Genomic DNA, 24,237 nt, shown 5'->3' with positions numbered 1-24,237 from the left:
TCCTGTCTGGATGATCTGAGCCACGGTGATGGAAGACATGATCATGCAACTCATCTCCCTCCCTTTCTCCAGGCCTCAGGTTTCTGTCTCGGCGCTGTGTGCTCGGCATGCCCGTGATTAAGGCCTCCAGGATCCGCTCTAACTCCTCTGGCGACGATCTCGATCGTCGCTCGGCAGCAGCTACACATACCCTTTATTGTCGCTTTTCAGTCTTTCCAGGTCAAGCCGCCCTCTACGCTTAGGAATGACTGATTGACGCGAACTGCAATCCCGATCGCTGCCAAAGTTGGGATTCACGAAACCGTATCACCGCAAGCCTCGAGTATAACAGTCTTTCTGAACATTCGCTATAGTTCTCTCTAGTTCCCGTTCCAGTGGAACGTATCCGAATGATTTCTGTCCCTGTGGAGATTGCAGGACCTTAGGATGCCAGTCTAGAATCACTAAAAGATCAATGTAGCGGATCAAGATCAAGCCATGATAATCTTCTATGACATATTCAACTGCTCTTTAATACTCTGCTGGATGCCTGTACTCGGGCGACCCTCGGCCTCTCAGAACATTCACGAGGGAAAGTGTCGGAATGCGGTAACTCATATATGTGCGGCATCATCTGCGCACATATCTATTACACCTGCTCCGGATATATCGCGCAGACGTCAGCTGCTGGCCGTGGCGCATGTTAGTAAACGTGACGATACAGTTATACGTGCTACACAAGCAGTAACAAGCGGAGCGTAGCTTTGCTATGAGATGAAAAACTTTCCGTACCCTCGACAAAGCTATAGAAAATAGCCAGGTACATACTGTGCATCCATCCGATATGGAACATCACCCAGTAAAGCAACACCGACGCAAATCCCTCTCTTGTTCCCTTCCTGTTCAATTGTTCGTCTCAAAAGCATTTCTATGTACTCTCAAGCATCTATAAATACTGTATGATAGAGCTGAGGTGGGAGCGAGGCTTGGTTCAGGCTACAGAACAACATTAGAACTGCTCGAGCAAGTTGATGCAACATGTTGCGAGTACTCCACGGCCTCGCGTCGCCGGATCGGTAACACAAAATTCATACAAATATTCGGTATTACTCATTACATTGTATTCTATCCGCCACGCCAGCCAGCCCGATTCGCGATTGGTATAGTATTGCTGCTGGAGGAGGAGGTTCAAACACAAACCTGACGGATGAATTCAAACTCCGCCTGCGTTGATTGGCTTGAGCCGCTTGAGCCCTGCAGCCTGGCCTAATCCGGCACCTCGGCAAGTCGTGACCGCATGTGATGATCTGGCTGGTGTCTCGCCGGCATCCCTCTGGAAGAGCTGTGGCTCAACCAGAATATTTGAGACGCCGATTGAAACATTTCTAGCATATTACTATCCACTGGTAGATTTCAGACGATTCTGAGTGAATTGAGAGAGATATAACCCTAATGCAACACGCGTTGCATTAGGGGTGGATGCACAGTATTCCGATTATTCGCAGATGAACTTGAGATCCCGACTGCAACGGCAGCACCGTTAACAGCGCGCTTCGATGGCGTGGGAAGTTTCACCGACATTGCTCTTCATCCACCTCCACACCGTCCGTCTTTGGTCTAGGCGTCTCGGTCTTTCCAATCGAATACCGTGTTACTGAGATCACCTGGGTGATCCCGCAAGATTGACTCTCTGTTGATTGAACTCGCGATACCAGCGCGACGCGGACCCTCTCGTACCGGCGTGGCCCGTGTTCAAAACCACCACCTTCCTGCATGAACGGCACACGCCCCGCACCTGATATACTCCCTACGCGCCACAATCGGACGGCAAAAACACTGGGGAAGCGTCCAGCTGCAGATGCAATCCTGGACTACCGGGCAACGAAGCAGCCTCGACTCGGCATCAACGAGGATTCGGTGACGTCGAGGTGGACGAGGGTGCTTTACGAAGTCATAGATCTGACGAAGGACACTTTCACCTACCTGGTTTTCGGTGACGGTGAGCACACATAGTGTTACGGCTTGACCCGACGTGATACTCATGAAGTCACCCTAGGCCCGGTGTTGCCGGTGGCTGGCACCCCTCAGATACCCAACGCAAGACATCATCCTGTCCGTTATCCTCGCGCTATGCCATCGCGACAACGTCTGCAATCACAGTACGGAAAAGCCATGCTGCCTCCTGTCCCAAACGGCGTCGAGGACGGGTCCCATCCACCATCTCTACCCAATGGGACAGCTAAAGCCTCGACCTCTTCTCTCTACGACGAACCGTCGAGATCATCTCTTGACTCGGGGGTGCATATAGCTTCGACAAGTTCTGGTGGTTCGACTGCGGTTGACCGAATGCCGGGTCCTCCACCTCCTCGGAAAACTAGGGCGGAGCCGCTGGAGTTGAGAGAGTTCAGATACAGGGAACAACTGCGTGCACTAGAAAGTCGACCGCATATATTGCAGGAAAAGGTGAGCGATTTAGCTGCTTGTGCAAAGCGCTGGTCTCACTTTTTGTTCCCGCCCAGCACCGTGCTCAAGTCCAGCATGACCGCCGGAGAGATCAGGAGGAAATGCTGCACGAACTTTACCGGATTAAACGAGGCTTAGGTGAGAAGTCATAACGCCACGAATGCAACTCCCTGAATGACACGGTGATTCAGGCTACAAATCCGATATTGGTGTTTTCCGAGGTAAATTGGGTTCTCAATCAGAGTGCTCGTCAACTGAAATGGACATACAGAACTCCTCACATATAAGCAACGCTTGGAGCGCATGGAACACAAGGATATTCTCTGTAAGACTATCCAATATGCTCGGTTTTCCTTGGGCTTACTTGTTTGTAGCGCCGTCACGGTCCATGAGCGATATACGCTCCACCTATTCCGACGAGAGTTCATCAACTCTCAATCGTAGGCATTCTTCTTACGAAGTGAAGCAAGCCATTCCTGTCATCCGATCTATCACTCATATTTTTCCAGGACTTGCAGCCTGAGTTCCTCCAGCGTGCTCTCCAAAACGCTCGGGCAACATTGAACAGGTATGCATCCTGTAGTCATAGACATTGTGGTGCGCTTGAGCTGATGGTATGACAGCCCGAAACCGCCCCGGCCATTTAGTCCAGAACACGAGCGGATACGCACTACACATAAGGCGTTCGATGAGTTGATCGAGCAGAGATTACGTCCCAAACGGCCTCCTCTTCCCGAGTCGTTGCCTGCTCCCCAAGAAGCCGAGGTGAAGGCTCTCCTCAAGAAACGGGGTGTCATCTCGAAGTACGCCAGAGAGCAAGTCTCGGATCGCGACCTTTGTCGCTTGGCGCCTGGGCAGTGGCTCAATGACGAAATAATCAACTTCTATGGGGCATTGATTATGGGTCGGTCTGAGGGAAGCAAGGAGAATCCAGTGCCGAATACCGCCACCGGCAGCCCTAAGGCTGGCGGTGCCAAGGTTTTGAATGTGCATTATTTCAGCACGTTTTTCTGGACGAAATTAACTACGGATGGTTACGACAAGGGTCGCTTGGCCAAGTGGACAAAGAAGGTATAGAATTAACTCCCATCTCAAGGTCCTTGCTCACCATGCATCGTAGATCGACATCTTCTCTAAAGACGCCATCCTGATACCAGTGAACCATAACAATACGCACTGGACAGCGGCTGCTATCAATTTCCGCCGGAAACGAATTGAGTCATACGACAGTATGAACATGAATCGGACGGCAGTGTATAAGGTAACATTCAAACGCACTGAACTGCCAGTGTAGCTGATACCGGATACCAGCACCTCCGGAATTACCTGGATGCGGAACATCGCAATAAGAAGAAGACACCATTTGATTTTACTGGTTGGGTGGATTATGTACCCACGGTAGGGTTTACCCTCTCTTGGTGCTTTACAGCCGCTGACAACAGTACACAGGGCACTCCCCAGCAGGAGAACGGTTACGACTGCGGCGTATTTACTTGCCAGGTGCTCAACTACCTAGCTCAAGATTTACCTTTGGACTTCACCCAGCAAAACATTCCGTATCTTCGGAAGCGGATGATCTGGGAGATCGGCAACACAATCCTTCAGAGTTAACTGCTCAATGTTCCATAATTGTCTTGCCCGCCCTTCATCCTCGCGTAGCCTACCTCATTATTATTTGTCTTTATTCGCATATTTGTTTCTTTCTCATCCATCCACATTGGGATCCGGACTGCAACGATTTTTCGGGTGTTGATAACATATAGACAACGACACTAGTGGAAACATATGGTAAAGAAGGGACCGGCGAAGGTTCGGCATCATCGCCGAAACCACCACACCACAAGGAAGAACCAAAATACAAACACCAGGAAGACGATGTACCATAACCACCGGCATCCCTGTCGTTCTGCCATGTTGTTCATCCTCCGGAAGGTTCCCGACAGAATGCCTGACGTCTCCGCAAAGGCGTCGTTCTGTGCAACTTATTCAGTCTCGTTCTTTCTCGATTGGGTCCACGGCTGCAAACCTACCATTTGGCTCAGTTGTATCGTAGACTCCCGAACCTCCTTCCCGATACCCACCGTGATCTTTTAGGGTGCACAAAAATCAGACTGGGAGCTGCATAAAGAGAACCATAGCTCCATGAACTCACGCACATCCTTCAATAGCTTGACTTTCGCTGTGAGAGCGTTCACCTGCTCGTCGTTCTGACCTTCTAGGTCGTCGGCATATCGGTGTCCCGCTAGAGATCCCGGCTCTGGGTACGGAGAGGAGCGCCCAGAAGACGGAGGTGTGAAGCCATAGGCAGCATTGGTGCCAAGAAGGCTCGTCCGGTCACGCAGCGACCCGGCGCCGTTGTTCACTCGAAATCTTGGAGTTGCATGTCAGAGCTTCAGCTTATGGATACACACAAGAGGACTGGCTGACCGCTGGGACATGGGAGTAGTTGACAAGGCTGGCGGTTAACTTTGCCGCGATGAGCGTCAGACATAGCGGCACGGAAAGCCAGAAGCGGGGCACGTGTGACGTGTCCCCATCCTTCCCGCGCGAATTCTGTATGAGGGCGTAGCTCAAAGAATGGTTCGTTTCTAGCAATACATCCTTGGGTATAGAAGACAAAGATCTGCAGCGGACGCGGAAGGGATGCCCAGCTGCCAAGACCGCCTCTACCCTCACAGCCAAAAAGAGCAAATAAACAGCCTGCTCGCAGGCGTGGCACGTTAAGGTATAGAAATCGGAGCTACGAGTAACCGCGGTAACATGGTCTCATACGTACAAGATATGACGGGCCAATGGGGGCGATAGAACGTCCATGTGCAAGTGAAGGGATGAGTATGAGTGACAAATAGAGAATACACTGCGCAAAGGCTTCAACCGCGCTCGTTCAATCTATGCTCATCCGGTTTGGATTCGCGCTCATCGGTCTGTGGGATACAGACTGCGAACCCCATCGTGTGTGTGTAGAGCTCTTGGCAACTGTAGCATAAATGTCAGCATTGAATCTGGCAGCGCAACTAACGTCACGTACGCTGTTCCTTGAGTCCCCGCCCATAATTGTTCAGCACCAAGCACGCGAAGACGAAGGTGATGATCAACAATAAGATGGCTATGATAGCTATGTGATACATCAGTATACAGGTAGCACGTTCCATCTTCAAGAGACGTACAGAACGTAGTGAGCGAGGCCCATACATCCACAAACTCAGATTCTGTCCGGTTAGACAAAACGCGAACAAGCTGCAATCCCGATAAGCAAGCATGAAGCAAACACTGAGCGCGGAACACGCACCTTGTAGAAAAAGTACACAAGAGCGCCAACGCAACCGGACATGAAAGTGAACATCATCCACTTGTTCTCATGTCGTGCGGCAAGATGCCCTTCGATGAGCAAGATGATCGAGAGCGGTAGGGCAGCAACGGTAACGTAGTATTCCCAATCCGTCTTCTGAAGGATGAGCCAGATGAACTGCACGGAAAATCCGACCCAGAAGAATAGGTCAAATTTGACAAGACAGATGAAAATTTGGTATGTGGCATATATCCGCTTGATTGTCCGATCCGCGCCGAGGAACTTGTAAACCTTCCATCCGAACTCGTTGTAGATCTTCCATCCAAGTGCAATATACGCTATCTCAGCAACGGAGATAACGATAGGTATAATGGTAGTGAGAACTTGGATGGGGATGCCAGCAATGCCATTGGTGTCAATCGCCGCCCTCTTGATCTCGCCTATCTGAATAACGGCGTAAAATAGGAAGAGGGCGTTGAATAACCTGGGCGGTCATCATACGGTTAAGCGCTGCGAGCCGGCTGTGGCGATGAATGGAGTACAGACGTTAACGATATGAACTGCAACGTGTTGCGGGCATATACGGCATCAATGGCCATCACGAGCTGGAAGACGCTGGTTTTGACATTTATCAGCACGAATATCGGACGTGGTATTAAAGACGTACTGAGCGAAAACAAATACGCTCAAGTATACAGGCATCTTACGGGTGGCCAGACTGTCCCCTTCGCCGTCCTTCTTTGCTTCGTGCACCCGGAGAAGCAGATCGCCTTCTATTGCCAAATCGATAATCGTCTCAATCAAGACGGTGAGCACGTATAGCTTGCAAGCCAACGAGTCCGGCACCAGCTGCAGTGGCGCTCAGCGCTCATCCTCCGCTCACACGACGACCACAAACCTGAGACCAAATGCTGGGTTTCTCTTTGTCTCGCTGGGGCGGCGACGGCGGATAGCCCCATTCCACGCCTTTACGTGGTACTGATTCTTGCGTGGCATTGAATTCGCTGGAATAGGTCGGTTGATGGGACAGAGGGTAGGAAGGACCGCGGCGGTGGCCAGCGGCGGTTGTGGGATCGATGGCTATTGTCTGATGGCCTGTAGTCTTGGAGTAGGGTGCATCGTGTTCGTCTATAAGGTCCTCGTAGGAGGCCTTATAGTCGCCCTCATGGGACGACTCCGAGGGATCTTGCGGGTAAGGAGAGAGATAATCTGGCTGGGCGGGGTATGCCACTGCGGGGGGCATGGTGAGGATTGTTTTGCCGGCCTGCGACTAAGATATGGGCGCGTATGTAGGATATAAACGAGTGTGGTTGTCGTCGGGGTCGTCGGGGTCGAGTGCGGTGAACGCTGGTGAACGTCGACGTCGCCAAGCACGGCGCGCCCGGTTCAGCTCGGCAGCCACGTGAGCACCACAGCTTTGTCGTTGCCAACCGCATCCGCCGCCCCGCATTAGGCGCTATTCCTCAACGCCCGAGATCGGTCCCATGCCAGCGCCGCTCGCCGTCCAGGGCCGTAATATGAGGTCAAAATACTCGGGAAAATAAAGGCATGTGCGCTACGGCGGTCCTCGGTCTTTCCAGCGGGGAGCCGCGTCCGAACGGGCATCTTGGGGAAACGTGTTCTGCCACTCTCCCCGCGTATCGGCACTAAAGTCATTTTCTTGCTTTCTGCAAGACGTAACTGTGGACAACATAACTTCCTCCGGTATCCCATCCAGACCGGTGACCGGCTCAAGCATTATATGTTACGTCGATACGCCGCTCTTTCGGCCTCTTCAACGGACACGAGCCTTCTGCGACATACATGACTGCCCCAAACATGTACCACATCCTGGTCGTGGGCCGGCCCGAGGCAACACGATGACGAGACTGTCTACATACTTTGCCCGGGTCATAACACATTTGAACATATTTTTGCAACGGGGAGCGCCTCGTTGAAGAGGTTCTGCAAATATTGCCCGCTACTTAAACATCGTCGGAAGATGAAAGTACCCCATCTTCCCCAAGGGGTTATCAGCGTGTTTGATTCTGCTTCGCTCATGATTGCCTCTTCATCCACCTTGGATTCTGCGGAAACGCAGCCGCGTCTGTCACAACTAGAAGAAATTCGCGGATCAATGGACCTGGGCGATACGCAGGCTTCCTCCCGCATTTCTACAACTTCCGCTACGCCGCCTACGGAGCTCGGGGTTTCGCGTCCCATTGATCATGGATTGCACCCGTTATTTCCGCGTCTGAGATGGAGGCTCGCCAGCGCCTTTTTTGCTTATTTCCTTTGCGGATGGGGTGATGGGGGCAAGTTAATCAGCTTCACTTGAACACAAAAAGATCTCATCTCTCATTACAACAGTTACTGGGGCCGTTTTACCTTGTTGGTCCACCCCTTGCACGCGTTTTCTCTGAATCTGACCGTTCTTCGTCCAGCCTTTCAGGCAGAACTTCACCTGAGCTACATGACTTCGTCTCTTTGTTTTGTCGCCAGTACTGTCGGGTTGGTCTGCACTCCTCATGACCGCATTGAATAAATCGGCTGATAATTAACCAATTTCAGGTTCGCAATCGGAACGGTCATTGTAGAGAGAGTAATGAACCTCTTGGGCCGTTTCGATGCATCCTCCGAGAAGCGGAGCGTGCTGCCCCATATCCGCTTCCGTTCCGTGGGCTGTGACTGCATAGGCCACTCGCTTCCTCAGGCGAGATACCTGGCATTGTTTTCTGCGAGCTGCATCCATGCGATCTTCTTCGTACTGATGGGTTCTGACCGAGGATTCGGTAGCATACTCGCTGCGTATGCCGTCGCAGCATTAGCTCGGTCCTTCATAACAGGTGAGCATTGATGTACCTCGGCGCAGGGTAGGCAATGACGACCGAGCCCTTGTTACAGCGAACTTGTGAGGGATCATTTGAATTCTCCGTCAAGGGATCACCTAACCTTCCTTTGGTAGGAATGCTTATGTAGCTTCCACGCCGAAAAGAGCTCTTGGTCACCTGTTAGGCTTCTGGAGTACGTTTCATATCTCCGACTCGTTCATCATCAATGACTTGCACAGGTCTCGGCTGTTTCGCTGCTCCTCTCGTTTGTCAAACAATGATTGCTAGGGGGATTCACTGGCCTCGCTTCTACTGGGGTTCTCTGACCCTCTCTGCAATCAACCTCTTATTCATTTCGTTGGCGTTCCGGCCAACGGTCGACGAGCAACTGAAGGAAAAGGCTGCTGCAGTGACCCGCCAGTACCCTCGGCCAACAACACACGCTGTAAACCAGACCCCGGATCCCATGGCGGCGTCAGAACCGGAATTCGAACCTCAATCACCTGTTTCGCCGACGCCGACGTTTGTCGCACCACAAGGCTACTATCCCCGTGATACCAAGAACTGCCCCGTGGGTCCATCAGAGAAGATTGTGACGCCGCTGGAATTGCCATCTCCGTCCGGCGTCACACCCCAGCTCACATCGTCGGCAACACTGGTTGACGATCTCGCGCCAAAGAAGAGTAGGCTCGCGATTTGTGCCGACGTCCATCATTCTCATCCTTTCATGCCAGCTCTGTTGCGTGCTCTAGGCATGCCATACCTTTGGGCGTTCGCGCTCTTTACTTGGTGCTATAGCGGATGGTAAGATATTCCTTCATTAGCTTCGGATATTATAATAACCTTTAGATCAGTGAGACAGCGACGCAAGGCTTCGTACGTCCTATGATTAGGCATACGTCACTTCTTTTAATACGGATTCTCCGTTCAGATGGTCGACTACCTTCTACAAGTCAGGGTGTGTATTGTACTAACTTATCGCGCACTCCTGCTTATTAATGACGTTTGCAGAATGCTCCTTCGTCTACAGCCGGATATGTAACTAGGTTAGCATCGGGACGGAAGCCTCATTTGCTTTCTTTAAGAATTGACTGATTAACGTTGTTCCATGCGATGCGCTATGTACAGCGGGTATTGGGCCGGACAAACAATCTCTCGTTTCATGTGGGGATCCGCCATACCTTCGTGGGTCCTGTCTCGAATCCTTGTTTCCCAGCCCTGACCTTCTCCAGGATGACATTCACCCATCGCAAGTATGTCATCCATGTCTGCTTGTGTAAGTCTGGTCCACCCTTCCTCGGCCGAGCGCTTATGGGCGGAGGCTCCGATATATAGTCGTGGCTTTGGCCATGTACCTCGTCATCTGGCTCGTTCCGTCTGTATTTGGAGATGCATTCGCAGCTTCGATCGTCGGTCTCGTCTACGGTCCCATGTTCCCGGGAGCCCTAGGCTTGGCTATTGATGTCCTACCCTGCGATGTCACGCTTGTGTCCATGGCCATACTGTGAGTACTCGATATCCTTTGTTTCTATGCTGTCACTGAAGTAGTATGGTGTAGGTCATGGTTCGCGAGCTTTGGTAGCGGTTCGTACCCTGAATTAACATTCGATGATCGCCCTCTAGGCTCTAACGATGCTCCAATCCCGCAGCACTTCTCCCCTTCCTGACGGGCATTTTATCAAACCACTTCGGAGCGTCCGTCTTATCGCGAATGACTTTCGCTCAATGCGCCTTCCTGTGCGCTCTTTGGTTCCTCTTTCCAGCCCGCCGCCCCGCGAAACGCAACTCGGCAGTCTGAACGATGCCTCATCCCCAAGGTCTGGTATACTACTGCTGTACCCAGACGCGGAACAAAATGTAAATAAGAATGCATACTGTCATCGGTCGCCGATTCCTTTGTATGAAAAGTGGTATAAATCCTATGATATGTCCGATAGGCCAAGCACATCGACAACGAGGACACCGTTAGTCACTGTCCGTGTCCGTGGAAGACCCTGTCTCGTCTCCGCCTTCTCCTACAAATCGATGAAGGACTGCCCGGTACACGGGTTAATGTTGCAACATACCTAGATAATCAGGTTCAGGCGCCCTGATAGGCGCAGTCGGTCGAGGAGGACTGGGAGGCCTCGGCTGAACTTTCCTGGGCCTGCCTCGCCCTCGCTTAGCCGGCAAGTGTCCAACGCCGTTGGAATCTGCAGCAGCAAACGACGCAAAGGAGTTCGGCGTGGTCTGAGTTTGTGAGGCCACAGGCGTCGCTGTGGGAGGCTCCTCGTCGGACTCTGAAGAAGAACCTGGAGAAGAGGAACGCTCCCGCTGGGATTCAGCGAAGTTGGCGATGGATGATTCTCGCAACCTCGACGGTATCTTTGTTTGCGAATTGGTTTGGCTTCCAGAAAGAGACTGTATAGGTTAAGTATGAGTCATGCCAAAAGTTCGACAGGAACTATGCATAATACGTTTAGTGGTGTTCCAGGCCGTTCGGACTCGTTTTTGCTTTTCACCACAGGCAGAGCTTGGCGAACATGAGATCAGGGCCACTTTGTATAAGCAGATTCTTTACCAGCGGTCGCAGCTTTAGCCTTCCGAGACTTCTTGGGAGGAGATACTTGCGGCGAGCCGGGCTATGGGACATCAGGGACTGGCAAATCAGTGTTTAAGGAAAGCGCATACCCGTTTGCGATGCAAGTTGAATTCTGCGTCGTCTGACGGATATCAGCGCAGGATTCGCATGATCAAACATTTGTGTCAATAACTCACCTTTCCGTTTCGCTTTCGACTTCGCTTTCGACTTCGGCGTTGTAACAGAGCTCTCATCCGAGACATTCCCAGTTTCAGATCCCAGGTACGGTGACTCCGCACGCCCTGCGTCAGACGACACCCTGCCAGGCGGGTGCAGGCTTTAGCTTCTATATCGTAACGGCAACGATAGATATACTTTGTGGCCGCATTCCTCGGCGCCGCCCGTCTTGAACCAGTGCCAAGTCCCATGCACGCACTCAGGTGAGGAGCGTACCGATTAGAAGCTATCTACACGTGTACGTTAACACGAGAGTGCTCGCCTTCATTTCACGCCGCACCCACCTGTCGCTTGCATTGCAAACATTCGAGGTATATATTGCCTTCTTTGCCGTTGGATGGGCCCCCTGATGAGTCAGCGGAAGGCGAGCGAGCTCTAGAAGGCGGCCGAGCCTGTGATGATGTCCCTACGGACGAAGGGCCCGGTACGTGCACTGTAGACCATCAATGCCAACGAACGTTGTACTTGATCAGCTGCGCTGACCGGTTCCACATCTGCACGAAGGTCCATAACATACAACAGAGACAAAGTTGTGTTGCTCACTCACTTCGTATGACAGATATGACAGACGGCTCTTGACCGTAAGGTCTCGCGATGGGCTTGTAACACTACGTCCATGATCAGCTCGTCGAGCATGGTCTCAAATAATTGTTCAGCCTTCAGACATGGCGTTCAGCTAGGCTCAAAGACAGGTGATTGTACTCAAACGATGCCGGTTATCGCCTCTTCACGCTCAGCCTTGCTCATGCTGCCTTATAGTGGATTGCTGGTCTTGGTTCAATTCAACGCACTTTAACGTCACCACGGGCACTTCCATAGTTGACATCATTGACAGTCACGTGATCATTTAACAGAAGCAAAGACAATCAAGCAAATATTGTGGTATGGATCAAGAAGAACCATACTTATGCATAGTAGACGAGGAACGTCAGGCGATGTGTGCGGGACGGTGCGAGAGATCACCGACGGAGGGTAGATGATGTTCGGGTAATAATCCTCAGAATTATATTTGATCTATGCAACGTCGCGTTCATTCGGTCAGGTCGTTATGGAAAGCATGAGGGAGGAAAAGTGCGACAACAAGTGCGGCTCAAGAGCCAGAAGCGCCGAACAAAGCGTAAGCAAAATATCTACCTTGTGAGACGGGAAAGGGTGAAAACAGCAATGATGGACACAGCCAATGCTCCGATGCTGGCGGGCAGGAGTAGGTCCTTCGGAATACCCATGACCAATTCCTCGGCAGGAGGAACATGAACGTGGGTGGGAGGCGCGAGATGCACTCCTTCCGGTAGCTGAGCTTCAGCCTTCTCAACCTGCTTGACTTCTTCCTTGACCGCCGCCGCCGCCTCTGCCGCCTTTTCTTCCGACTTCTCCTTACTTGCTCCAGCGTCGGCCCAGCCTTTGCCACCTTGCACGAAGAGAACGACGCGGTCTGTTCCGGCAGCCCGAGCAATCTTGACAGCGTCGGTGACATCCGCATCCGAAGTCATGAACACAGCGTCGCCGTCCGCGTCGGTGTAAAAGACCGTGAAATCCGAGGGATCCGGGACAGGGTCATCTTCGTTCTGAGGCTTGAAGTCCCTGAAGAAAGGATCAGCAGCGAGCTTGCCACTGACGATCTCGTGCAAGTTCTCCAGGTTATCGTTCCGAGCTTGGAATCGATGGGTGCGGCCACTGGGCGTGCGGAATTTGAAGACATAGGTGCCGTCATCAACAGGTACCAATGCTTCTGCGCCCATGATTGATGGGACGTTGGTCCTGCCATTCTTGGGATACCCGTCCAAGACAGACGCAGGGCCGTCGTCGTCCACGACTGATGCCGAATCATTGGGATGAACCTCAGAGAACGGAGATTGTTGAACCTGAGAAAGGTTCATGTACGAAGATCGAGTGTGGAAGGGCTCGCTGGGCATGTTGGAACCTGAGAGCACAGATTCCGTGTCTTCGTGTCCGATAGACTCGAAGAAACGACCCCACATGGGCCCGCCCTGATTCTCCGATTCTCCCGCTGCCTCGGAGGTCATCTGGTTCATCTGTACAGACATTGACTCAGCGATATTGGGTACAAAGGTAGTGAGAGGCACGAACCTGCTCCAGAGTGGCGTACGTAAGTTTCAGCACATCCACGATGGCAACCAAACGGCCATCAGTCTCGACTACAGGAAGGTTGAGATAGTGCCCGTCTGGGACAGGTTCTTAGTAGACGCTTATGGAAAACGTAATGATACGTACTGTGCATCTTCTTCAGCGCATCATGCACGCTCATAGTGGGCGGAGCGGTGTCGGGATGCGGCGTCATTACACGAACAACACTGCACCGAGCAGCCTCGAGCCCGGCGGCGATAACACGCAGAACGACATCTTTGCTGGTGAAGATGCCGGCGATGCGCTGCGGAGACGTGGCCCCCTGACCGGTACTCGATTCCATGACACAGACGGCGGTAACTCGTCGCTCCTTCATCAGCTTCGCGACCTCCTTGACAGTGGTGCGAGGACCAACGGTGGCAGGCTGCGTGCGCGAGTCCATCACCGTGGTCAAGTCGGGAAGAGCCGTCTTCTCGCGCAGGCTCTCGACATAGGCGAGCATGGCAGCGGTCTGGGGGTTGGCGGTCACGCCGGGGCCTAGTTCTGACTGTACGCCGGCGAGCGCGCTGTAGAGCTTCTCTGATGCGGACGAGCTGCGCTCCACCTTGTCCAGAGCTTCATGGAAAACCTTCGTGATATCGAGCAAACCCACGACATTGCCTTCCTCATTGCACACGGGCTTGATAGGTGGTGATCAGCATGTCTGCATGAAACTGACAGTAAAACAAGTACTTACAAGATGTCTGAAGTGCTTCTGCACCATCAATTGCAAAGCTTCGGTGGCGCTCGTGGTATCACGAGTGACCATCGGATTGCGGGTCATGATTTGGCTGACCGGAGTAATGTGCGGATCAAGACCCTCGGCAGTGACCTAATCTCATTTGAGCATCTAATATGCATGATTAGATTTCTAGGTACGCACCCTGTAAGCCAAGTCCTTCGCCGTGAAGATACCGCTGAGCCCCTCATCATCATCGACGACTAACACACAATCGGTACGCTTTGCCGCGCATAATTGACTGGCTTCAGAAACGGTGATGTTTTCCGGGACAGTAAGGGCAGGGCTGGGTTTCAGGGCCGCGACGGTTCCCTTTGCGACCGCAGGCTTGCCCCGTCGGCTCCGCTGGTTCTGCGTATGCGTAGTAGAGATCGTCCGCTTGCGGGCAAGTTCCGACTCTATTTTCCTACGAATTGCCTGCAGAAGACGCCATCAGCTTTGTGAGACACTAGTTACGCGAGAGGATTTGCGCCAGATGAGAAGAGCAGCGCGTGACGGGCCGTGCCGGAATAGGTGACACGTTGGCCATCGTCACCTCATCCCGCAGCGTTCCCCGCGCGCCCCCCAGCTCGCGTTCGTATACGTGAGTGTGCCGGAGGTAGAATGCTCACCTCATCCCTCTTCGATTGCTTCTTCCTGGTTTCGGAGGTATGTCCCGAGAGTGCCGACATCGAAACGCTTGACTGGGTACGATGTCCGGTGGAATGGGAAGGCGACGCGGAGTCAGGAAATGGTATAGGCGAGCCCGCGCGGTTCTGACTGCTAACGTTCCGGTTCAGGTTGGGCGAATGCGCCGGGATGGGGATCCGCGACATGAAGACTTTCGTCGACCGAACAACTTGTACGACCACCTCCGACGCACACTTGGACCGTCACGTGAATGGCTCATTCCGCGTCGTTATCAGCGTCAATGTCAGCTCTGCTTCCGCGGGCTGTACATACTGCATCCGGCGCGTACTTATCCGATGCGTACTGTGGAGGAAAATATGTACACGCTCGCGAAACACGGCATGTGAGTGCGCCCATGATATGTTGCTCGTATGTCTACTTCAAACAACTTCTTGCGCGCCGGAAGTCGTTGTTTGATCGGACTTGTAACGGTTGTGCAGTGCGTGCCCAAGGAAACAAGATTGCTACAATGCTGCGTTACCCTCATCTTAACTGCGAGGAGAAGCGTGCAAACGCTATCATTGTCACGCGAGTGCCTCGGACCTCAGGCCTCAGGCTCCACGGCCCTTCGAGCCGCCCTAAGTCGGCTTCAGGTTCGAAGGAGTGTAAACTCCACTCTAACAATGGGGGCTTTGATGCCGATCGCGCTTGGAGTTACCCTCGTCCGACAGTGGTAAGGTAGGGCTCATGCAAACTGTAGGAGATCACGTGGCCACTTTTGCGGGGATACGGCCGTCTCAGTCTCATTCCGGCTGCATAACACATTTTTGCAGGAATCCAAAAGCATGGGAAGATTGCCCGGCTGTTTTCCTAGAACTCTATGCTGACCGAATCATGGCCAAGGTGCTAAGAAATGTGTAATGAAGTGTGTAGTCACCCCTTATCGTGGGAACTCAAAGAAATCCAGCGCTGTGATTGGTCGCATTGCTGTCTGGGATGCGCCAACCCCCCTCGGGACGCCACAGATTTGAGCATGTGATCTCCTACAGTTTGCATGAGCCCTACCTTATGAAAAATTGCACATGACGATTGCCGCGTGCACGCGGTATCAACGAGCTTTGCCAATTTCATGGACGCAAGTGAGGCTTGCTAACCTTGCATTTGCAGCCGGTGTAACGTCTTGTAACATATGCGGTCATCCGAACGTCCAGGCACGGGGGCAGAGTACGATCGAAGGCACCAAGGATAATCAAGAATGCCGCCGATTTCCTCGGTCTGAGTCCATCGACTGACTGATCGCCGTGTTCGTACGGCGATGTGGGGAATATCTTATGTGCCGACGCTGCGCTACGAAGGGCATAGGAGGCATCCACTTCGAGAGCCGCCACAGCAGAATGATGGGAGCGCTTTACGACATCGAACGCGAGCTAGTTGTAATATATCGCATGAGTCACTAGGGCAGGTGTAAGATAGTATACGGTTAGAGCACCCGGCGCAAGCGAAGCGATCCTTTGGAGTAAAGGAGGTAGCACGATATCAATGGGTTTGGGTGGGTCACCACTCCGGCGCGCGGTTCACAGTGCACACCTCTGGCACGATGCGCCGTCGCAGTCAGACGCGTCGATGATGCGCATCGGTTCACGGATTATGTGACAGTATGTGACACCGATACGAGGAGATCCGACGACGTCTTCGGAGCGTTGTCTCGCAGCAGCTCGACCGACCTGGTAGCGGCTGCCGCCCGTCTGGCCACCGTCGATGATGTCTCCGCGGGGGGCGAGATGATCTGGCTTCACCAAGAACTGATAATACCGTGTTCGTTGCCCCGTAGCCAGAACAAAAGTCGAGGTCCTCAGCCGACCGCCGTGGGTCAACTGGGTGATGGGGCGGTGCAACATGCTGGGTCATGGCCTGTAGATGCGTGCGCGAGTTGACAGCACTGAGAGACATCCGTTGCCTGCCCCCGTCCAGCTCGGGTGCGCTCGTAATGCGGCCGTCGAAAGATGTGAGACCGCATCCGCACGGCGCCCTGCGGCGCCCTATGCATCCCGTGCACCGGATGATGCTATTGCAGAGTGATAGGACTGATAAACGTCGTATGTCTCTCTCAGGCCGGAGGTGCTGCGGTTGACTTGGCCGTAACCGGGAGGGACCGAAAAGGAAGAAAGGGCGCCAGGAAAGCCATCAATCGGGAAGATGCTTCTATTATTGATGTGGGAGAGCTTGCTAGCCGAGCTATGACCGTTATTTCCATTATTCCAACTCCCTTGTTTGCCCTTCGAGACACACCTAAAAGGGTCACCATGTCCGCAGGGAATGGAGGTTCAACCTCTCGCCATGTCCCAAACCGCCACGCTCATTCGTTCGCCCCATACCAGCCCGCCCCGGCCTAGCCGCCGTCCTCAGACAGCCCCTGAGGCATCCACGAGCAGGCATTCGCCGAACCCCAGCGTAGCCCAACCATCCACCCCCTCGCACATCGGCTTGGCATCCACTTCTCAGAGACCGGCCTCGGACCACCAGGCTTATGCAAAAAGCTCGCTCTCCGAACAGAGGGGCCTGAATGTCTACAGCTCGCTACCCCCTACGCCTTTGACGGCCTCGAGCGAAGAATGGGATTCGCGCAAGATCCGGCCCTTGCCTCGCCTCCCCGACGCTCCGAGTCCGGGTCATTCACCGAGTCATTCGCCTCTTGCTCCTTCCCCGCGACCACTCCCCGCGACCCCGACCATCCATGTGTCGTCGCCGCCACCATCCGCCACGGTCATTCCTGCGTCGAAGCTTCCCAAGCGCACAGACTCAAGGCGACATGGCTTGCAACTGCAGGTGTCCGTGCCGACACCCGCGGATATGTTACCTAGCCCCGTCATACCCGTCCCACCTTCGCCCAACACACGTTTAAGGAGAAACGTTGACAAAGTCACGCGTTATCTCGGGGAGGATGTTCCTTCCGACCTCGTCTCCGGACGGAGGCCATCCATGCCTGCGTTGGAGGAGGAGGATGACGAGGCGCAGAATGGCGTCTTCTCATCCATCACCGTTCATCGAACGGTGGAAGTCGCAGACGAAGAACCGACTCCTGAAGAGGAGGAGAGATGGGGGAAGCCTGCCCTGGATCTCGCGTCGCCTCAGGTTGGCCTTTTCGTGCTCACGGGGTCGATGGACGCGAAACGCTACAGCAGGCATTGGTATCGAGAGAAGAATGGGAAGCGAGTGGAGAAAGATTATAGAGAGGTCTTGGCTGGTTTGCGCAAGTTGTGATTACTATTGCGGACTTGTCTTTCTTCTCTACTATAGCTACGGGTATTCGTGGATCGTTCTGTTGTACCTCGTATTCATTGCATGCACGCATCCTCCACTACTGTTGTACACTACATCACGTCAATACACACTTCAGCATCAGTATTTCACGGATCAGCGTAGGCCGCAAAATGAGTTCAGCGATATAACGTGTTTGTGTCGCGTGCGACAGCGCTCTTTCTCGCTTCGTCTTGTACTCTCTTGATGTCTCTGATCATAACCGTGGTCAAACCGCGGTGATTGCCCAGCTCGACTGAGGGCTTTACTCGAACATGCTCTTCTGACGAACAAAAAAAACCTTGTCAGATCCTGAGAACGCATCAACGCTAATCATTCCTCTTTGACTTGACTTTGACCGACCCACTCTCCCGCGGCTGGAAGCTCGACGGACGCAAACTCCCCTTGGCGCTGCCGTGTACATGGATTGACGGCGAGCCCGCAGCTCGTCGTGCCCTCTCCATCTTTGCATGCTTTTTGTTCATTGTGGCTGGCGACGGAGCTCGTTACCCGAGACATGCCATTGTGGCGCATGTGACGACGGACATCGACCCGGGGCTCGATGCCATGGCCACTGCGGAATAATAATCATAGCGCCCCCGTAACCCAGGCATGAAAGGGCATGAACCATCGCTACTCGCAGACTCATCGAACGCTGCGTATGGCCTTTCATGTGCAATCGTGTCTCGCTGCTACTGGCCTCAGTGCCGCATCGGCGAACTTGTGCGCGTGCGATCAACGCAACGTGATGGCGTCCAATGACAGCTGCACCTGCTCCGAGGTATACCAGCGCAGAGGCCGAAACTACAAGGATGTGTTCACTGGTGATGCTATTGAAATCTACTCCGGACAGGGCCCTTGATGCTTACATACTTGAGCAGCTGGGCGTACCTATCAACACTTCTCGAAGCCGTGGATATACCCGGGCGATGATCACCTGTCCTTTGCGGGCCCGGACGCACTGAGTATACTCGCTCTGCTTTGATCGCCTTCTCGCCATTATCCGGAAAAAATCGCGTTCCTGTCACTTGGACTGTTCCTTGTTCATCACAATACGTCGGTCGGCCTCTGGATGCTCGCTGATGCCCGTCGAAGATCTCCTGGTTTTGGTCTGTTGACGATTGTTATGCCCAAGTTATGCCAGATTGACACGGTCCTCAACGGATCGACGAACGTTAGAGCGTTCCGCTGCGGGCTGCCAACGCCAGCATCAAGATGTACAATCATGACCGGGCGCAGTCTGCGCACTCGCCAGGAACAGAACACTACCCATTGCGGCGATCACTCTGTTTTCCACTGCTGATTGCGGATGCGGCTTGCTTTCACCCGTGTTGTCCATGCGTTCGCAGAGCTTCATGGCGTACCGATCGCTAAGCCAATGCCATACGTCCGGCACTTGCACGATCGGCTGAAATCGCGTCAAATGACAGGCCCTTACGATACGACCCGGCCAACGTTTCTCGCGCATGTCACCGCCGAGAAGAAATTCTCAACACTCGTTCTACTACAACACCTTGAGCGCTGATCGTCGGGTCTTCTCCGGGCAATGTATCTGTCACGCTGCGGTCGCCTAACGTCTGCTAGACGGACCTCCCGTTCACTAGAGCGCCAACCTCTCAACCATTCAAACAACCGATGATATCGGTAGGTCTAGTCTATCACACCGCAACACGTCCTCCGCCTGGTGTGGTCATACTAAACGGATGACCTCTGGCGATGCGTCACACGCTTCCTGGAACGCCTGCTTCGCGCGGGAGCGGACAATCAAGTTGAAGAATAGATGGGTGCGATCCTGTACATTTCGACATTACATTCGCACACGTCCCCCTACGTCATCCTCCCGTAACCTTAAGCCCTCTTCCTTCCTATCGTGTTGTTTCCCCTTTGCGTGTACAAATAATAACCACCCCCTAACAGGAGCAAGACAAAGAAATTGGCTGCCGTACTACTATCAGGTGCGGACCAAACATATCAAACGTTGACGCTTACCGAAAACGAATCCGACAACATCCTGACTGAGGTCCACGACCAGTGTAATGACAGACTGCACTATCTGCAGGGTCGTTGATATCGCGGCTTGGCCGAGCGCAAATATGGATTGCCCAACGGCAACGATCGAGTTGAGGAGAGATGCGAATATTCCAATGATGGAATTCACGAATTTAGCGAGAGCTGCCTGTACGCTTGCCATTCTGTCGTGGTCGAGTGGGAGTTGTTGGTATAAGATGCGTGTCTCACTCGTTATAAACTTTACCCCGCATCTTATACGCACTAAGGGAGAACGTTCTCCAGTACAACGTTCAATTTGGTTGACGTCACACCTCGTCGCGACTACGTCATTGATTTGTATTGAGACGATTAAGGCAGTAACTGAGTAGAAGCTGTACAAGGGCTCGTTCAAGATATGCGAGTGCGAACTTGACAGCAGGAGCTTTATTCGTTGAACAACAAAAACTAGATTTAGGTGGAGCAGCAACCATCGACTTAAAGAGTTCAACGTCTCGATCACGACGCAGGAGGAAATGGGAACTGGTCGGGCTGCGCTTTCCGTCATCTACCGAGCGGCGGGCGCGGGCTGCTGGGGCGCCAGGGTGGAGCCCGCCCACCGGCTCAGGATGGCCTTGAACTGCGTCCAGACGGACGCCAGCACCGGGGGAGCGCCCGGCTTCTTGACGTAACCGTCGATGCGAGCGTTCACCACTGTGATGGAGTCACGGGTGAACACGGACTGGTAGTAGCGTTGGCGGAGGAAATGGGCGTAAAGAATAGGAGTGAGGAGCGAATTCTGGAAGGTGAGGGCGCCGATGATGACGCGTGCAAGGATGACGAGCTCGGTGTATGCGACGGCCCTCATAGCACCATCGTAGTTCGCTGGATAAAACGAACCAGCATTAGCGCCAATATAACCCCTTTTGGCCACCTTCGGGGACTCACATTTGACCCAAAGCTGCAGTTTCTTCGCAAGCGGGTGAGGGGTGGGCGGGCCTCCGGCAGTGGCAGGAGCACCAGAGTGCAGGAATTGAGGCATCAAAGTCGTACGAGTGAAGGTCAGAGCGTGGAACAACGAGAAGATCGCATAGGGGACAAGGGCGACTGTCGAAAACCGGTTATTCCCGATCGTTGGAGTAACCACATTATAGACATACTAGCGACTGGTCTGGACGACCACCAGAAGAAGGCGAGGAGGAGATATTGAACATTCTGACGTAGTGTTATTGCGGAGCAACTCAAATCTTGTGGTATGAGCTCACCTCGTCAACCAGAGCACGTTTGATCCAAGCTCCACTCGGAGAGGGAGTCTAAGCAACAATGAGATGCTATTCTGATTTTGATGATAGACAGGGCAAACGCACTCCGAGAGCCTTGTGACAAACGATAGCATAGCTGACGATAGCGCCGGCGAAGCTAGCTGTCAAGTTCAACCGCCACGCAAGCCAACAGAGTCAGTGGAACATGAGACCGAAAGAGTACCGGCTCGCTCACTTTTATACCACCACGCAGAAGGGCCCCGGAACATGAAACTTGCGAACAAGTACCGGAACGCGGATATCAGGAGTATGAAGTGGCCCGCGGCCCAAATGTAGTGCTGTGTCATCAAGGAGTAAGGGCAGCAGCACCTCGGTCAGTGTCGAATATCCGGTAGAAACCACGGCTGAGCGTACTTGGGTGGTCGCCATGTTGCGGGACTCAGGAGATCAGTAGGGGCAGGAGATGGTCGCTGGCAAGGGTTTTCTGGCGGACAAAGCGTGACGTCCTCGAGGTGCGTCTCACGGTTTCCCACGCACGAGTATACGGTCATACGGGGTGCGCGACTGCATACACAGGCCTTGACATAACAGCACACAATCCCGAGAAAAACAGCAGGTACGAGCATGGTAAGACGCAGCGGCATGAAACGTGAAGTCAAGGCGGTGGACGGAACAGCAATTATCATCGAGTCCACTGCGCACCTCCACCGCCTTTCTTCGCATGCTGCTTTTTGTAAAATTCCTTGTCCACCCTCTTCTTCCCGAGCGCTTCGATCCTCCTCTGCTTTTGCCTAAAATCCGGACCTCTCCTCTCTTTCCTCGACACCTCCTCCGAGTTAATCGCTTCGTCGCCGTCCGCCTCCTCGTTGCCCTCCCCGTGCCTTCCCGCATTCATATCCAACCATTCGCCTTCCACTTCTTCATCCGAGCCGGCACCCGTGTCCCGTTTCCTCTTGTTGTTACCCTTACTCTGCCCGGTACCAGGTGTCCCGGAGCCGGCAATGTTGAGATTAACTCGTGGCGGCACGGCGAAGCCGAAAGATTTCCCGACTTTGACCAAGTCCAGTTGGTTGACGTCAAATATCTTCTTTAACGAATAAGAAGCATATGCCTGCGGATGTACACGTTAGCAGATTGCACGCCACGAGGGGAATCGGGAAACGCACCTGAAGATAAGAGCGGTAACCGTCCTTCGCGGATTGGTGGAGAAAATAATTCTTCGTCAGGAGTTTCTCAAGCTACACCGCGCTAATCAGCACACGCCGAGGCAGAGGACTATTAGCTAGACCTACCTGGTTCTGAACGTTCGCAATTCTCTCCTTGGGGAAAGTGAACTCGTTCAGCGGGACCTTCGCCTCCTTCAAATACCGCAAAAACCCTAGCTCGCTAGGCAGCAGGAATAGCAAACTTTTCCCGACCTTCCCCGCACGAGCCGTCCGACCCACTCGGTGGATATAGTCGCGAGGGTCGTCAGGAGGATCATACTGCACGATCCAGTCGACCTTCGGGATATCGAGACCACGCGCGGCAACGTCCGTGCAAAGTAAGATGCCAGCCGGCGCGTTCATGAACTCGAAGAATGTGTTGGTACGCTTTTGTTGCTTTTGCTTTCCCTGGAACAAGAAAATCAGCATGAAGCGTGAGAAAGAGAATCCTGACGATTACATGCAAGTCAAGCACGGGGACGTCGATATAGTTGAGTAACTCGGCATGGTACTTCACGCTGTTACAGCTTGAGAAGAAGACGATGACTTTCTTCTTCAGGTTCTTCTTGAGGAACGTGAAGAGGAGGAGGAACCGTCGATCCGAAGGGCAAACAACGTAACCCTGTGAGAGCGTCGAGACGGTCGACGTCGCCTCTTGGTGATCCACGTCTATGAGGAGCGGACCAGGCCGTAGCGATATTCGTGCCAAATCCTGAACTTTCGTGGTCTGCGTTGCAGAGAATAGCATTGACTGCCGGTTCTCTGCGATGAAACGCTTCAGTTGAAGTCGCACAGGAAATGCGGCGAAAAAAGGGTACCATTCGGGATCATGTTGATGATCTTCTTCATCTCCTCCTCGAAACCAACCTCCAATATCCGATCTGCCTCGTCAATCACAAGACACTTAAGATTTCTAAAGACGAATCCTTTCGTGTTCTGCAAAATTTTCAAAGAAACCAGAGCTTAGTACAGAATTGGGGATGACTCTTCGTAGTTTGAGCTCACCTCAAGATGATCCCATAATCGTCCAGGAGTAGCTACCAGCAGATTAACACCTTTCTGCAACTTGTCCACCTCCGCTTTGCGGTTTGCACCTCCCATAACGATGCCGAACGTCTGCGGATGGTGCGCCATGAGCTCCTTCGCGACGCCGAAGATTTGCAGAGCCAATTCTCGAGTAGGGGACACGATGATAACGCCTGTGCCTATAATCACATTCATAAGTACAGAATGCGGCTTGAATGAGGTAGCGTCAACGCACCGTTACGAGGCTTGAACTTCATCCTATGCAGCAGCTCAATTGCCGGGATCAAGAAGGCCAACGTCTTCCCACTGCCCGTCCTCGCAGCACCAAGTACATCCTTTCCCGTGAGTAACGGTGGGATAGACTTTTCCTGGATAGGAGTCATATGCGTGAACCCCATCTCCTTGAGAGCATTTTGTGTGTTTTCGGACAAGTCGAGCTCAGAGAACGGTTTGCGGGATGAAGACGGATCTGAGGAGGTAGATGCAATTGGCTGAGGTGCGGGTGCCGGAGTATCGCCCGACATATTGTTTGGGAGGTCCGCGGTAAACCTACCGGGCCACAGATACGGTACAGAGATAGAATGCAAGAGGCAGATGCAGGCCGAAGGAGAAGCGAAGGGCCTGGGGCAGGAAACTTTTGCTCGGCAAAAC

General features: G+C 53.1%; 10 protein-coding genes across 10 annotated transcripts; 3 read left to right on the top strand and 7 right to left on the bottom strand.

Moving 5' to 3' along the window:
• The first annotated feature begins 1,756 nt into the window (after nt 1-1,756).
• Nucleotides 1,757-4,142, top strand: PUNSTDRAFT_94762 (cysteine proteinase). Its single transcript, XM_007378455.1, has 11 exons — nt 1,757-1,978; nt 2,036-2,442; nt 2,499-2,580; nt 2,634-2,663; nt 2,714-2,767; nt 2,817-2,902; nt 2,952-3,010; nt 3,066-3,513; nt 3,563-3,703; nt 3,754-3,840; nt 3,892-4,142. Exons 2-11 carry the CDS (start codon nt 2,110-2,112, stop codon nt 4,051-4,053), a joined length of 1,482 nt encoding a protein of 493 aa, XP_007378517.1. The 5' UTR covers nt 1,757-1,978; nt 2,036-2,109; the 3' UTR covers nt 4,054-4,142.
• A 43-nt stretch (nt 4,143-4,185) lies between these two features.
• PUNSTDRAFT_94761 (uncharacterized protein) lies at nt 4,186-4,917 on the bottom strand. Its single transcript, XM_007378454.1, has 4 exons — nt 4,870-4,917; nt 4,599-4,812; nt 4,473-4,529; nt 4,186-4,415 (listed from the first exon to the last, which is right to left on the bottom strand). The coding sequence occupies exons 1-4, from the start codon at nt 4,878-4,880 to the stop codon at nt 4,260-4,262; spliced, it is 438 nt and encodes a 145-aa protein (XP_007378516.1). The 5' UTR covers nt 4,881-4,917; the 3' UTR covers nt 4,186-4,259.
• A 156-nt stretch (nt 4,918-5,073) lies between these two features.
• PUNSTDRAFT_117326 (uncharacterized protein) lies at nt 5,074-7,080 on the bottom strand. The gene is made up of 7 exons (XM_007378453.1): nt 6,630-7,080; nt 6,399-6,580; nt 6,278-6,346; nt 5,732-6,215; nt 5,610-5,679; nt 5,471-5,557; nt 5,074-5,418 (listed from the first exon to the last, which is right to left on the bottom strand). Exons 1-7 carry the CDS (start codon nt 6,972-6,974, stop codon nt 5,327-5,329), a joined length of 1,329 nt encoding a protein of 442 aa, XP_007378515.1. The 5' UTR covers nt 6,975-7,080; the 3' UTR covers nt 5,074-5,326.
• Nucleotides 7,081-8,818: 1,738 nt separating this feature from the next.
• Nucleotides 8,819-10,208, top strand: PUNSTDRAFT_129275 (uncharacterized protein; the record flags this gene model as incomplete). Its single annotated transcript, XM_007378452.1, has 9 exons — nt 8,819-9,224; nt 9,276-9,345; nt 9,396-9,417; nt 9,473-9,499; nt 9,553-9,587; nt 9,670-9,726; nt 9,774-9,817; nt 9,877-10,045; nt 10,100-10,208. The coding sequence occupies 9 exons, from the start codon at nt 8,819-8,821 to the stop codon at nt 10,206-10,208; spliced, it is 939 nt and encodes a 312-aa protein (XP_007378514.1).
• Nucleotides 10,209-10,506: 298 nt separating this feature from the next.
• On the bottom strand, nt 10,507-11,974 carry PUNSTDRAFT_129274 (uncharacterized protein; the record flags this gene model as incomplete). Its single annotated transcript, XM_007378451.1, has 10 exons — nt 10,507-10,556; nt 10,608-10,941; nt 10,998-11,053; nt 11,102-11,162; nt 11,212-11,243; nt 11,299-11,420; nt 11,477-11,568; nt 11,623-11,771; nt 11,822-11,832; nt 11,886-11,974. The coding sequence occupies 10 exons, from the start codon at nt 11,972-11,974 to the stop codon at nt 10,507-10,509; spliced, it is 996 nt and encodes a 331-aa protein (XP_007378513.1).
• Nucleotides 11,975-12,468: 494 nt separating this feature from the next.
• On the bottom strand, nt 12,469-14,872 carry PUNSTDRAFT_59392 (CBS-domain-containing protein; the record flags this gene model as incomplete). Its single annotated transcript, XM_007378450.1, has 6 exons — nt 12,469-13,371; nt 13,427-13,521; nt 13,571-14,102; nt 14,160-14,294; nt 14,346-14,618; nt 14,813-14,872. 6 exons carry the CDS (start codon nt 14,870-14,872, stop codon nt 12,469-12,471), a joined length of 1,998 nt encoding a protein of 665 aa, XP_007378512.1.
• A 2,275-nt stretch (nt 14,873-17,147) lies between these two features.
• Nucleotides 17,148-18,207, top strand: PUNSTDRAFT_123550 (uncharacterized protein; the record flags this gene model as incomplete). Its single annotated transcript, XM_007378449.1, has 1 exon — nt 17,148-18,207. One exon carries the CDS (start codon nt 17,148-17,150, stop codon nt 18,069-18,071), a length of 924 nt encoding a protein of 307 aa, XP_007378511.1. The 3' UTR covers nt 18,072-18,207.
• A 1,748-nt stretch (nt 18,208-19,955) lies between these two features.
• On the bottom strand, nt 19,956-20,298 carry PUNSTDRAFT_59200 (uncharacterized protein; the record flags this gene model as incomplete). Its single annotated transcript, XM_007378448.1, has 2 exons — nt 19,956-20,044; nt 20,097-20,298. The coding sequence occupies 2 exons, from the start codon at nt 20,296-20,298 to the stop codon at nt 19,956-19,958; spliced, it is 291 nt and encodes a 96-aa protein (XP_007378510.1).
• A 175-nt stretch (nt 20,299-20,473) lies between these two features.
• Nucleotides 20,474-21,822, bottom strand: PUNSTDRAFT_79239 (uncharacterized protein). Its single transcript, XM_007378447.1, has 7 exons — nt 21,770-21,822; nt 21,591-21,693; nt 21,461-21,516; nt 21,359-21,406; nt 21,254-21,308; nt 21,042-21,200; nt 20,474-20,978 (listed from the first exon to the last, which is right to left on the bottom strand). The coding sequence occupies exons 1-7, from the start codon at nt 21,782-21,784 to the stop codon at nt 20,662-20,664; spliced, it is 753 nt and encodes a 250-aa protein (XP_007378509.1). The 5' UTR covers nt 21,785-21,822; the 3' UTR covers nt 20,474-20,661.
• Nucleotides 21,823-21,930: 108 nt separating this feature from the next.
• Nucleotides 21,931-24,181, bottom strand: PUNSTDRAFT_79235 (DEAD-domain-containing protein). Its single transcript, XM_007378446.1, has 7 exons — nt 23,822-24,181; nt 23,566-23,765; nt 23,379-23,496; nt 23,021-23,322; nt 22,648-22,968; nt 22,522-22,593; nt 21,931-22,466 (listed from the first exon to the last, which is right to left on the bottom strand). The coding sequence occupies exons 1-7, from the start codon at nt 24,108-24,110 to the stop codon at nt 22,038-22,040; spliced, it is 1,731 nt and encodes a 576-aa protein (XP_007378508.1). The 5' UTR covers nt 24,111-24,181; the 3' UTR covers nt 21,931-22,037.
• Nucleotides 24,182-24,237: the final 56 nt, after the last annotated feature.

The sequence above is a fragment of the Punctularia strigosozonata genome, assembly GCF_000264995.1.
Source record: "Punctularia strigosozonata HHB-11173 SS5 unplaced genomic scaffold PUNSTscaffold_1, whole genome shotgun sequence".
NCBI lineage: Eukaryota > Fungi > Basidiomycota > Agaricomycetes > Corticiales > Punctulariaceae > Punctularia > Punctularia strigosozonata.
The sequence above is the reverse complement of the archived record's forward strand: the minus strand, read 5'-3'. Positions and strand labels throughout refer to the sequence as shown.

Excerpts from the sequence above, each read along its gene's own strand:
- PUNSTDRAFT_94762 (XM_007378455.1), top strand. The coding sequence starts at position 2,110 with ATGCCATCGCGACAACGTCTGCAATCACAGTACGGAAAAGCCATGCTG. Across the intron at positions 2,581-2,633 it reads CCGGATTAAACGAGGCTTAG|GCTACAAATCCGATATTGGT; the intron begins GTGAGAAGTCAT and ends ACGGTGATTCAG. Across the intron at positions 2,903-2,951 it reads GTAGGCATTCTTCTTACGAA|GACTTGCAGCCTGAGTTCCT; the intron begins GTGAAGCAAGCC and ends ATATTTTTCCAG.
- PUNSTDRAFT_94761 (XM_007378454.1), bottom strand. Across the intron at positions 4,530-4,598 it reads AAGTCAAGCTATTGAAGGAT|ATCACGGTGGGTATCGGGAA; the intron begins GTGCGTGAGTTC and ends GCACCCTAAAAG. Across the intron at positions 4,416-4,472 it reads CGATACAACTGAGCCAAATG|AACGACGCCTTTGCGGAGAC; the intron begins GTAGGTTTGCAG and ends TAAGTTGCACAG.
- PUNSTDRAFT_117326 (XM_007378453.1), bottom strand. The coding sequence starts at position 6,974 with ATGCCCCCCGCAGTGGCATACCCCGCCCAGCCAGATTATCTCTCTCCT. Across the intron at positions 5,680-5,731 it reads TTGTGTACTTTTTCTACAAG|CTTGTTCGCGTTTTGTCTAA; the intron begins GTGCGTGTTCCG and ends TCGGGATTGCAG. Across the intron at positions 5,558-5,609 it reads GGCCTCGCTCACTACGTTCT|CTATCATAGCCATCTTATTG; the intron begins GTACGTCTCTTG and ends TGTATCACATAG.
- PUNSTDRAFT_79239 (XM_007378447.1), bottom strand. Across the intron at positions 21,517-21,590 it reads TTCTGCGTGGTGGTATAAAA|CTAGCTTCGCCGGCGCTATC; the intron begins GTGAGCGAGCCG and ends TGAACTTGACAG. Across the intron at positions 21,201-21,253 it reads GTCGTCCAGACCAGTCGCTA|TCGCCCTTGTCCCCTATGCG; the intron begins GTATGTCTATAA and ends GGTTTTCGACAG.
- PUNSTDRAFT_79235 (XM_007378446.1), bottom strand. The coding sequence starts at position 24,110 with ATGTCGGGCGATACTCCGGCACCCGCACCTCAGCCAATTGCATCTACC. Across the intron at positions 22,594-22,647 it reads TTGCGAACGTTCAGAACCAG|CTTGAGAAACTCCTGACGAA; the intron begins GTAGGTCTAGCT and ends AGCGCGGTGTAG. Across the intron at positions 22,467-22,521 it reads GTTACCGCTCTTATCTTCAG|GCATATGCTTCTTATTCGTT; the intron begins GTGCGTTTCCCG and ends GTACATCCGCAG.